We start from the raw sequence: 12,390 nt of genomic DNA, 5'->3' as shown, positions 1-12,390 counted from the left end.
GTCCAGTCCCTGTCTCACACGCTGTAATGGCTCATTTTTGCCTTTAATTGTGACTGCACTGGACCACAGTATCGATGGTGCAGATTCAGAGAATGAAGATTTTTATCAGTTTTCCCCAGGCAATTCTGGTGCAGGTGACCCGGGGGTCACACCTATGGAGGATCCTCTCCACCTCTACCAACTATCTGACAGGGGAAGCGTATTGACATCTGTAATTTGTGGGTTTCCTTTAGGTTGAGAACTGAGTAGTTTCAGACGTGAATGGTCCCCTGGAAGTCCACTTATGGACTAAGCAGGAATTTGCAGTCTGGTCACGTAAGTGACTTGCCGCAGGCACCCCAGTAGCCACCGACGTAACTTTAAAAGGGACCCAGTCTTCTTTCACGTCTCCATTTCAAAAACCTGTGTCGTATTCCCTCCTCGAACCTTTAGAGTCACCTGCTGCCACAGGCCTGTCATGCCGCGGCCTGTCTGGAGTGGCATTATTTCTCAGGTAGGAGTGATTTTTAGGTAGGCGTTTTTTAACGGGAGAGCCTTTAGGACTGTCCAGAGGAAAAGTAGGGCACAGCCCTTCTGTTTGGAGGCGCCCTCACAGCTTGAAGTCACAGCACCTCACTTGTTTTGCTCCCCCTCCCCTGTTACAATGAGCAAGAATGTCCTAATGCATTCGACCGCATAATATGACATGTGTGAAATAATGTCCCCTCACGTGCATGTGAGAATGTAAATGTTACATCAGAGAGAGCTACCCTGACAACTTTTCGTTTTCTCCCTTGTCGGGGGACGGGGGCTGAGGGAGGTGGTAGAAAAGGAAAATGGAAAGAAGGGTGCTCCGCAGAGGACGGAAGGCAGCCTTGGCCACTGAGCTGTTCGCAGCTCGGCTTCGGTCCTGGCGGGGTAGCACGCGCTCGTGACCTGGGCGAATGGATGACCCTGCCGGTCCCCCGCATCTGTGGCAGCATGGGCACCAGGGTGGACCGGGCTCGCGGGCGGGAGCAGGCAGGGGAGCTCTCTGCCGAACAGAGGCGCGCAGCAGGTGTCTGCAGCTCGGCTGGCGCAGCCTCGATTTTCAAGTTGCCATCTTTTGAAAACCAGGTTCTTAGAATGTTAACTGCACTTGTGTGCTACACAGTTGTTTACCCTTCGTGGTTCAGCCCTTAGATGATTTTCTATCTGGTTTAAGGAATTTTTTTATTCTACTCTTTTCAGAGAAGTAGGACTTGCTTACAAATACCTCTTCTGAGTCTTAATTTTCTGGTTTTGATTGAAATCACAATGCAACAAGAAATGCATAAACAATTTTAAAGTAAATTTGTTTTGATTTAATATGCAAAGAGATCTATGAAGACAAATAATAATAATATAAAAAAACAGCTTAGACTATAATAACTTAAAAGTAAAATTTTGAACCTAGAAGAGTATTTTCATTTTAATTCCATGGTCATTATAGAAAATTTTACATTTAACTTCAAGCTCTCAGTTTAAAAAGTTACATAAAATGTGTATAATTTATTTTCAGATCTCATTTATTCTGCTATTTGGAGTTAGAGAACACAATTACATATGCTTTTACTTAAAATAAGTATGATTTGGGAAAAAAAGTTATGGCCGTGTGTTCCAAATGAGTGAATAAGTGTTCATGTCTTAAATGTTAGCCAGTGTATTTTTAGGATTTGCTCTCAAACTGATCTGTGTTAGATATAACATTGCTCTTCTTTTATTTTAGGAATTTGAAGATAATTTTGATGACGAGATAGATTTCACACCACCAGCAGAAGATACTCCCTCTGTCCAGTCCCCAGCAGAAGTGTTCACACTTTCCGTACCAAGTGTCTCGTTACCAGCTCCGTCGCAGTTCCAGCCTGCCGCAGCGGGTAAGAGCTGTCCTGATGTCCTGTTTCCCTGAGCCATTCGTGGGAAGGGAGACTGGGAACCTCGCTGCTAATCATAAAACAGTTGGACTCACCGTCTCCTCTGGGCGCTTATTTCCCTCCCTTTTGCTCCCTGCTGAGGCCGAGTGGTCAGGCCCAGTGCATCCCCGCAAAAGCCAGGTCCCTTCCTTTCGGACTCTGCGTCTGTTGTACGAGTGAACTGGCCTCTGCTGTGCGTTCAGATGGACGTTCTGGACAGGGCCCCTGCCGCTGCTTCAGGGGGCGCGGCTCTCCTTGCTCCCTGCGCTGGCCGTCCTGCGGGCTAGACACGACCATCTTCTGTGATGTCTTGTGTTTGGGAGGAGGGCCCTGTTTGGATTTGTGGATCAGATGGGCTTTTCCTCTGAAGATGGGGGGGGGGCAGTCCCTGGGGTTCCCTGCTCCACCAGAAACCAGGACTATTGAAGGTCAGTGGGGTGGTGACCAGAGGTGACAGTGGAGTAGTTGGATCAGGAAAAAACAGTGCAAGTTAGTAAAGAACCAGGGTGGGATACGCACCCAAAATTATTGTCAGTTTTAAAACTTGGAACCGTTTTGTCACTGTTGGTTTGAAAGAGATGTTTTATGTATTTATTTCTCCCTTTATTAAGCACAAGCATTAAATTTATTTTGGTGCTTGTATTTTATAGGTTGTATGTTTAATATTTAATTTATTTCAGGTAAATACTTATTTTTAGTTTTTAATATTTTTTTCTTTTTCCTGCAGAAGGTTTGAAGTCTCAAGTTGCTCGCCACAGTCTAAACTATATTCAGGAAATTGGAAATGGCTGGTTTGGAAAGGTAAAGTGTTGTTCACTTTTTTTTTTCCTTCTACTTACATTGTTAGAATTGAAAGCTAATTAATTGTATTGTGTGGCGTTCCACGCTCTCTGTAGGCTGTATAGTCCCGATTGAATTTCCCCACTGCTCTCTGAAGCCTCGTGGGGGTGTGAGCGTCAGTGTTCTTGGGTGGTAAGTTGGTCAAGGAGGTCTTCTTTTATGTGTTGGAGACTTTTCTAATTGCTGGCGTAAAAAGGGAATAAAGGAAAAAGACACTGGTATCTTAGAAGCTTTTTAGCCTCCTCAAGTTAAATTATTACTTTTTTTCTTCTCCTCTTTTCCTTACGAGATTTTATCCATGTAGATAGGAAGTATTATTATGATGGGGAGCATTGCAAAGAATTGTTCTCTGTTTCTCGCAGCCTGTCTGGCGACCTATAGTAATAGCACTTTGTCGATCGTTCCCCGAGTGTTCAGAAGGGGTAATTGTCTCTGACACCTGTCTCCGTGATACAGCAGCCGTCTGTGGGAGTCCCTCACTGAACCGCGAGCGCGCCGGCGCGGGGCGGTCACGGCGGGAGGACGGGTGTGCTCTGCGGTCGGCCAGCTTACGCTTCCTGTCTCCCCACTAGAGTTGTCTGTCAGGCCTGCATCTTCCACGCCATCCAAATGTCATTGCTAACCACACCCTCAGCCCGTCAGCAAAACCTTGGCTGCATCACATGTCCTCAGTGCTGGGGCACAACGTGGAGCAGGAGGGCTGGCGTCCTGGCTGGGGAGCGCTGGCGATGGAGCAGCAGGCCAGGTGGAGCAGCCTTGCCCGGACACTGCTGACCGCTGCGGTGTGTGGGGCGGCCGGGGGCCAGCAGCCGTCGGAGACGGCTGAGGGGTGTCGAGAGCCGGGCGCTGTGAGCTAGGCGTGCGTCTAGAGACTGACTCCTGCTGGGGGGGGCACCCCAGTCTTGAGAGATGCGGGGCATGACCTGGTCACCTTGGGCGAGGGCCCCTGGCGGTTAGGTGGAGAGGGGGCCAAGCAGGGGCGCTGTGCCGAGGCCGCAGTGGCTGCTCGGGGAGTGGGGAGAAGTGGGGCGACCCAGAGAGATTTTCAAATAAGAGTAGGTAGGGCTTAGGGTGGACCAGCTGTGGAGTCCAGAGACAGAGGGAGTCAAGGATGACTACACATGGCCTGATGGAGGGGCAGGGTGTCGTTGGTCTGAAGTGACAGAGACTAGGGAGAAGCAGGCATGGAGGAGGGACCGGTCAGGAGGTCGCCTCTGGATGTGCAGTGTGAGAGCCTTAGACGTCCAGGTGCAGATGGCAGGTGGGCAGCTGGAAATGCTAACCTGCAGTTCAGGAGAGAGGTTCCAGACGGGAGACAGGAACTGGGGAGAGCTCCGTGTATGGCTGGCGTTTAAAGGTGCGAGCCTAGATGAACTCACGGAGAATGGGGACGCGGGGACGGGGATGGCGGGGCGCAGGGGCTGAGCCCGTGGGCTCAGCAGCACGGACGGGAGCCTGGGGAGAATGAGCCTGTGCGCAGGAAGAGCCGCAGCCGGCGGGAGGAGTCCGGGGCGGGGACGCGGGGTGAGGGCCGCCAACAGCACGTGAGGTGCCCGTGAGGTGCGCGTGGGAGAGCGGGTCCGCCACAGGGGTCCGTGCCATCCTCGCAAGGAGGGCGTTCGGGGAGAAGGTGGAGCCAGCACATTCAGGCACCTCTGTTGAGGAGCTTTACTCTGAAAGAGTGGAGAAAGGGAGCGGGAGCCGTTCGGGACCAACCAGGATGGCAGAAAAGTGGTGTCATTAAGGGATTCCGAGGCCAAGGTGCGCACTTGTTGGATGAGACTGTGGAGCGGGCTGGGAGCAGGCTGGAAACGAGAGGGCTGACGGAGAGGAAGTTAAAATTCAGGGCTTGGGGCATAATACAGTTATCAGGTAGGTCTAGACCCATGGAAGTGTTCGCTGAGATGGGGTCCTAGAAAAAGATGATTGGAAGTGAGGTCATGGGACTGAGAGGTCACGGTGTTGAAGGACTTGTCCCTGCATCTGTTGAACACCCAGAATGGTCAGGTGGCGGCAGGGAGAGAGAAACAAGGCGCCAGTTACTGCAGTAGTCCAGTGTTGTTCTTCTCCTTGTTTGAAGCTGGTATCTTATGAGTGTTAGGCTTATTATGTTGGCACAGGTTAGCTCTTTGAAACAAAGAATATGACTTTGTTAATTCTTAGAATTTCTTGCTCTGTTCATTTTTCTGCCATTATCATCCTAATAAATACATTAAGTTCTGTTTAAGTTTATACTCTATTTCCAGGGCATTAAAATGAATCTGTTTTATAAAAAGATAAAAAACTATTTTAAAAGGAAGCCTTTAGTTTTGATCATTCTCAAAGACTTTTACTTCATCATCATTTTTGTTTTACATACTGTATTTTGGAATGCCTTTACATTGTCCTATATTGTATTTAATATCTCACGTGTAACTTGTACTTATTTTCATTTTGTGTTGTGTTAATTTCAGTGCGCTATTATCCCCCCCCCCCCCCCGAGTTTTCACTAAGGTTTGAGTACAAGATAAAGGCCTGGAATAATTGGAATACCATGGATTTTTAGCATTATAATGCAATGATACCTTGTTTGCACCTTGGCTATTTGTCAGTTTACTTTCATGTGTGAAGGAGACAAAACTCAGCTGAAGTCTTTTTGAGAAACATTTAAGTTATGTTTGAACTGAACTTATAAATTACTCTTCTGTAATGCCATTAGTACTTTCCATGAAAGTATGATATACTGTTAAGTACATAGAAAAGAAATACATTTAAGTACATGAATGTTGGAAATTTCTGATGACTGGTTTAAAATTGAAGGTAGTATTTTGCTTTCCCACCCTTTTCTGAGGTAGTATTTAAAATAATAGAAGGCCACCGACTTGTTGTTAATTCATTTTCCTGTTTGCCACTTCCTGATAAGGGAGGCCCACTTCTTTACCATCTGATGGGAGTGAAGTGAAAAACTGTTCTTTGGTTTTAGGTCCTCCTCGGAGAGATTTACACAGGTACCAGTGTCGCCCGCGTCATAGTGAAGGAGTTAAAAGCAAGTGCGAGCCCGAAGGAACAAGATACTTTTTTGAAGAATGGAGAACCTTACTAGTAAGTAATCTTTAATATATGTTCTGTAAACATAGACTATGGTCTTTTGAAAATTGCTGTGTTTAAAAATACTTAGGAATTGTGTTGTAAGGTATATAAATGTCAGGTCACTATATTGTATACCCGAAACTAATAAAATGTTGTTTACCAACTGTACTTAAATTAAAAAAAGAAACGTAAGTTGAAAGGGGGCTGCAGAACATGAGCGCTCCCGGCCAGGAGAGTGATGGCACGGTCCTCCCGAAGGTTCGGAAGTAGGACGCGATTGTCAGGGTTCTTGGCAACAAATTGTGATCCTCAGGGAGAATGAAAGATGGAGACATGTCAGCCAGCAAGACACAGGGGACCCAGAGGAACCCCGGCCGTCACAGGAGGCACCTTCTGGTCCTGCTCATTTCACGGCACACCATTCTGTGCGCCTGTCGTGGGTAATAGTGATGGGAATGAACTCATTTAGGAAATTTCTGTCTCGGTATGGACAGATTGCAAAACTTCATCCAAGAAACAATATTTTAAATCCGTCACTTAAAATCACAGTGTTGTTAGACCTAAGAGTATCTCATCAACCAAATAAGTCTGGCTTTGGAAAAAACCAAAATATTTCTTAAACCCCTAAAAAGCCTAACTTTGAAATTTCTGCCTGCAAAATACACAATTTAAATAAGGTTCAGAGTTTCATAACCTAAGACTCAAAATGAAAATGTCCCTCAGTAGGTGCGTGGTTAAACAAACCATTACAGGCAACCACTTCGATAATCATCAGGGCATTGTGTTGAGTGAGAAAAAAAAAAATCAATGTTCAAAGGCCACATACTGTGTCACCATTTACATCATAATTTCAAACCGAGACCGTTATAGAAATGGAAAACAGATCAGCAGGTGCCAGAGTTTAGGAATGTGGTGTAGGGGGTGTGGGCGGTGGCTGGGACTCCGCGGAAGGAGCCTGGGGGCCCTTGTGTGCTGACGGAGCGCTTCTGCGTGTCTGTTGCCGTTGTGGCTGTGCGACTCTATGCGTGTGAGACACAACAGGACACAGAAGTGTGCGCACGCGTGCCCGTGTCAGTGCCCTGGCTTTGGTGTTGCACTGTAACTGTCAGGTGTAACCTGGGGACACTGAGGGAAGGGACCGCGGGGCCTCTTTATGCTATCTGTGTAACTTCCTGTTAATTCATAATTGCTTCAAAATAATAACCTCCTTAAAAATTAGTTTCGGTATATCTTTGTTTTTTAACTTTCTTTTGGACAAAATATTTTTCCAAAAAGAGACTGTATATGTTATGAAAATTTACGGAAATAGTATGTAAGCTAGATAGCCTGAGGAGTAGCTGGGTTATTTATTTAATACATGGATTGCAATGCTTGTTACATTTGTGTATTTAGCCTGCCTTTTTACTTTTTTAAAGATGTTATTTATTTACTTTTAGAGAGGGGAAGGGAGGGAGAAAGAGAAGGAGAGGGACATCAATGTGTGGTTGCCTCAAGCGTGCCCCCTACTGGGCACCTCGCCCGCAACCCAGGCATGTGCCCTGACTGGGAATCGAACCGGCAACCCTTTGGTTCGCAGGCCGGCACTCAGTCCACTGAGCCACACCAGCCACGGCTGCCTTTTTAAAAATGATGCTTCAAAGAGGTAATCTATAAATTTAAATTACTAAAATCAGAGGTTCTTCTGATAGTTCTGTTTTGATTTTTTAAAATGTTCACCTGATTGGCTTTGAATTGTTTAATCATTAGATAACAATAAATCTGTTAATATGCTCTTTTCAGCCTAGCATATTTACAGCTTTATGAATGTTAGAATTTGGTTTACCGTTGGAACAGGTTTCCTTCCTAGCGTGCCCCCTCTGACGGTCAGCACTGTGGCTCTCTTTCTCCCCAGCGTTCTTCAGCATCCAAATGTTCTGCAGTGCATTGGGCAGTGCGTGGAGGCAATTCCCTATCTTCTGGTGTTTGAGTTCTGTGACCTGGTAAGTTCTGAGCAGAAATTTAAGGTCAAGCCTTCAGAAGGTCATACCCAAGTGCTTTGGACAGAAGTGCTGGGTGAGGGACTGCCTTCACTTCTGTCCCCCATTTTAGGGACTTTATGAAGTGTGTATGCGTTACCTTTGGTATTAGTATCAGTGTTGTTTTATGTTTCACCCCTGTGCGAAGCTATTTTCACGCGCTACTGCATGCAGTCACATGTCTCCCCACTTTATGTATGAGCCAAATAAGACCCATGGAGATTAAGAAAATGTCTGCCAAGTGTGTGGCAGCCCCAGAGCGTGGATCTGGGCTGGCCCTCCCTGAGAACGTGGGGTCTGGCTTCAGCGAGGCATTCGCGACACTTCTCCCAGCTGAGGGAGGGAGCCCAAGACTCTCATAGCCGACAGAGGACCCATGACTTGTCAGTTTTTAAAAATAGTGAATGGATGTAACATTTTGTTTTTAAATAATTAGATGATTTATTTTCTTATGTGAAAATTTCCTGTAAACATCTCTTATTAAATTTAGGTTTTGATTGATTTCCTTGCATTATCTCAGTTTTCAGAGCATTGAGCACCCTTGACCATGTGCAGAAAAGTGGGGAGGACACCAAAATCAATCCCCAATTAATTCAGAGACTATTTCTCCGCTGGTAAAATTGAAAGAGAGCAGTAAACATTGTGAATTTTTGTTTTAATTCCTCAGTATCATTTGAATATTACTCTCATTGGCAGAGGTAGTTAATTCCAAAGAAAAGTTCTTATTGAACTCAATATATTAGCTTTCATTGGATTATGATATAGTAACCAGCCAAATCTCAGAGGTTAATGGGAGCAAAGTGGCTCTCCCTCATCTCGCACATTAACGTGGCTCAGGGCAGCTGCAGCTCAGTTCTAGGCTACATTTTACTCATTTTTGCCCTAGGATCAGTGTTTCCTTGTGTCTTTAGATGCTGGGAGGGGGCGGGGACCAGAGAATGTATGTTCTGGTGCTTTACACAGTGTATCTCTGTGGCTTTTAATGGTCAAGTTTATAAGGTTGTTCATAAAACAGTAATCGCTTCTCAAAAAATTAAAATAGAATTACCACAGGATCTAGCCATTTCACTTCCAGGTACATAGAATAGAAAGCAAGATCTTAAAGAGATTTTTGTGCACCATGTTCACGGCGGCATTATTCACAATAGCCGAGAGGTAGAAGTAACCCTGGTGTCCACGAACTGATGAATAATGGACAAAACTGGGTGTATCCATACAATGGGATACTGTTCTACTGTGCTAAGGAAATAAGCCAAGTCACAAAAAGACAAATGCTGGGTGATTCCACTTCTGTGAGCTTTCTACAGCGGTCAGACTCACAGAGGCAGAAAGTGGGAGGGCGCTTGCCAAGGGCCAGGGGCGGGGGACTGGGAGTGGGAGTGGAGTGGATGTGGGAAGAGGAAGAGAGTTCTGTTGGGTGGATGGCGGTAACCGTGGTGGCACAGTGGTGTGAATGTACACAGTGCCTTTGAACTGTACACTTAGAAATGGTTAAGATAATTTTATGTTACACATTTTACCACAATTTTCAAAACATTGATAATTACCTACTATTATTTAAAGTGTCGTAGCAGGTGTTACTTCTATTAGGAGGAAGCTAGAAATTCCCAGATTTCCTTAGGAAATCTGTCTGTCAGTGTTTGGAATAGCTAGTCTCCTGTCAGAGTCAAGGCCTTTAATCCAGGGCCCCCGCCACCATGCCCCGCCACCATGTGGGGAGGGGTCACGCTTGCCTTCTCGGGCAGTTTCGCGCTCATCCCACGGCCCCCCACCCCCGCCCCGTCTACTTCAGAAGCCCTCCTGCGGCGAGGACGGGGCCTCGGCCGCTCCCCAGCCCCAGGGCCCGGCCCTCCGGGCTCAGTGTGTGCAGAGACTGCCTGTCCGGAGCGGGTGGGCAGGGTCAGCCCCCTGAGCCAGAGGGCCTGCCTGAGAGGAGGGGCGTCATCCAAGGCAAAGCCTCCGGCTTGCAAGGGTCCGGAGGACAGAGGGCAGTGCCCCGGCTCGGGAATATGCAGCCACAGCCACGGTGAAAGGAGCCACTATCATCACGTGCTCTTAGTAGGTCAGGAGCTATTGAATGAACATTGGCCTTTTCAGTTGTCCCCGGGCGGTGATCATGCTCAATGATAACATCTTTTCAGTAGAAAGGAGAGAATATTTCTGCACTTACTTAAGTAATTCCATGTAAGATAGAATTACCAGTCTGTTTTTCAAAAACACTTTGTCTTAGACTTTTTATGAAAGAAAATGAAAACTCGCGTGAGTGAGCCTGGCAGCTGTGGCCTGTGGCTGCTGATGTGTCACGCCGACGGCGCGGTGATTGTGAAAGGACGTTGTGTATGGCTTGTTGCTATAGGAGGTACACAGTGCTGTCCTGTGAACAGCAAGGCGGGAAGGTTGTTTTGGGGTAAGGATCCCTCATGCAGGGAAAGCGTGTCAAGCACCTCTGGAGTGCAGAGCGCCCCGGGGAGGAGCGCAGGGCCGCGTCGCGCTGGCCCTGCCTCCCTGCCTCCCTGCCTCCCTGCCTCCCTGCCTCCTGCCCGCAGCGCCCGCAGCCGCTCCTTCTGCCACTTCCTTGTGTGCTGGTCTCCTTGGGGCGTTGTCTGCCCTCCTTAAGCCTCAGCTCAGATGTCTGTAAAGTGGGGTACTACTGTCTGCCCCACAGACGGCTCTGACTGTTCGTAAGGAGAACTAGAATTGCTAGGCATATAGAAAGTGCTCAAGAAACAGTATTTTCTTTTATTTTTAGTTAAATTTATTGATCATAATTAATTATTGAGTAAGCGTTTGAGTAGTGTGTGTAGAAGAAATCTAACTAGAAATCCTAACTAGAATCATTGGGGAAGGCGTTGTAAAGGAAGTGTGTTTGATCTGAGTGTGGAAGAGTGAGTGATCAACTTCCTTAGCAGGAAGCGATGTCAGGAACAGCGTGAGCCAGCAGGGAGGCCTGACGGTGCCCCTGTGGAGCTCCTGGGTGGGTGCGCGTGGAGTGCCACCTGAGGAGAAGCAGGGTGGCATCTCTGGGAAGGGTCTGGTGGGTGGGAAGCATAGGCAAACAACTTTGGAGACCAGACTGCAAGCTGAGGTGGCAGGACGTAGATTAAACTCGGCTCCGCCTTAGTCGCTGTCCTTTCCCCAGGCCTGGCTACTGCCCTGCGCCTGCGGCCCTGGCCCTTGGGGGCGGGCTGTCCCAACTGCCTGTGGCCAGGCCCGGCCTGCCCTCCCCGATGCCGGCCTCCCCGCCCCCTGGGTCTCCTGACCCGCCCGCCTCGTGGCTCGGCTCTCCTGCTCCGAGGCAGGGGCCGCGCCCCGCCCCCCTCACATCGCAGGTCCTGCCGCGGGGGCGCACCCAGATGCACAGCTGGAGCCGGCGCCCGGGTGTCGCACGCAGGGGAAAGAAATGGTGTTCTCCTGAGGGTTTTTGATGTAGCTACTAGAAAATTTAGAATTACAGCGTGGCTCGCACCCTGGTTCTGTGGGACGGCTCTGCCCTGTGCTGTGCCTCCGGCGGTGCAGGGACTGCGCCCTGAGTTTCACAGCGTCCACGCCTGTCCTTGCAGTGAAGCCGACTGCACTTCCTGGTCACAAAGGTAGAACTTCAGACACTGTCCTTGGCTAGCTTTAATGTGCGAAGTAATGAAGTAACGCATGTAAAGCCCAATAAGACTTTGAAATTACAGCTTTCCTCCTAAAGTCGTTATTAGAGTGTTACATTGGAACAGGATGGGACCGCTTTAGGGGAGATAGTTGCCCTAACCTTAATTTGGCAGGGTGCCTGCTAGACTTCTCAGTGAGTTTTTTCTTTTCTGTCCCACTCATTGAGCAGTTACAGTCATCCCTCGATGCCAGTGGGGGACTGGTGTCAGGAACCCCCCCAGGTTCCAAAACTCACAGGTGCTCAGGACCTCGGTATGTAACGGTGCAGTGTTTGCATATAACCCGTGCACGTCCTCCTGTAGACGGAAATCATCTCTAGGTTACTTACACCTCATACAGCAGAAATGCCATATGTACTTGTTATACCATATAGTTTAGGGAATAGCAAGAAAAAAGTCTACATATTTCAGTTCAAATGCAGCCATTGTGGGCCCAACTACATAATACACATCAGCAACATCCTTTCATTCATCCTTTCATGCAGTTTTTTAAAAATGGTAACTCTCCCCCACCCCGCCCCAAATCATCCTATTAAACATTGGTTTTTACATTGTATTGACATTAATTCATTGTTCTCAGTATCCTGCAAAAAACCGGATAAACCCTCAAGACAGTTTATGTTGGAATTTAAGAGGATACTTGAGAGTAGCCCAATTAAAGGTCTATTATTCATGAATGACTCATTCCAGGAAGTCATTCCTAGTTGCTCTGTGGTCTGAGCTCTTAGTATAGCACTTTGCTGCCATCTAGTGCCATACGTTTTTCTTTTCAAGTTTTTTTGGGGCTTTCGGGGAGGATCTGGATAAAGGAAACTTGGATAAAGGAAATTATTTTGCAGAATACATGGCTGTTCTTAATTGTTTTCTTTTTTAATAGCAGACTAAAGAATAATCCCTGTC

General features: G+C 47.4%; 1 protein-coding gene across 2 annotated transcripts in view; it reads left to right on the top strand.

Moving 5' to 3' along the window:
* Window positions 1-12,390, top strand: part of LMTK2 (lemur tyrosine kinase 2) — a 56,043-nt gene that overhangs the window by 18,752 nt on the left and 24,901 nt on the right. For both annotated transcript variants that reach the window (XM_054568878.1, XM_054568821.1), the window contains exons 3-6: window positions 1,727-1,874; window positions 2,638-2,711; window positions 5,713-5,831; window positions 7,711-7,798. In XM_054568878.1, coding sequence (XP_054424853.1) covers window positions 1,727-1,874; window positions 2,638-2,711; window positions 5,713-5,831; window positions 7,711-7,798 — 429 coding nt within the window. The remainder of the gene's footprint in view (window positions 1-1,726; window positions 1,875-2,637; window positions 2,712-5,712; window positions 5,832-7,710; window positions 7,799-12,390) is intronic.

The sequence above is a fragment of the Pteronotus mesoamericanus genome, unplaced genomic scaffold (assembly GCF_021234165.1).
Source record: "Pteronotus mesoamericanus isolate MK-2021 breed Mesoamerican mustached bat unplaced genomic scaffold, CSHL_Meso_final contig_1, whole genome shotgun sequence".
NCBI classification, from domain to species: Eukaryota; Metazoa; Chordata; class Mammalia; order Chiroptera; family Mormoopidae; genus Pteronotus; species Pteronotus mesoamericanus.
The sequence above is the reverse complement of the archived record's forward strand: the minus strand, read 5'-3'. Positions and strand labels throughout refer to the sequence as shown.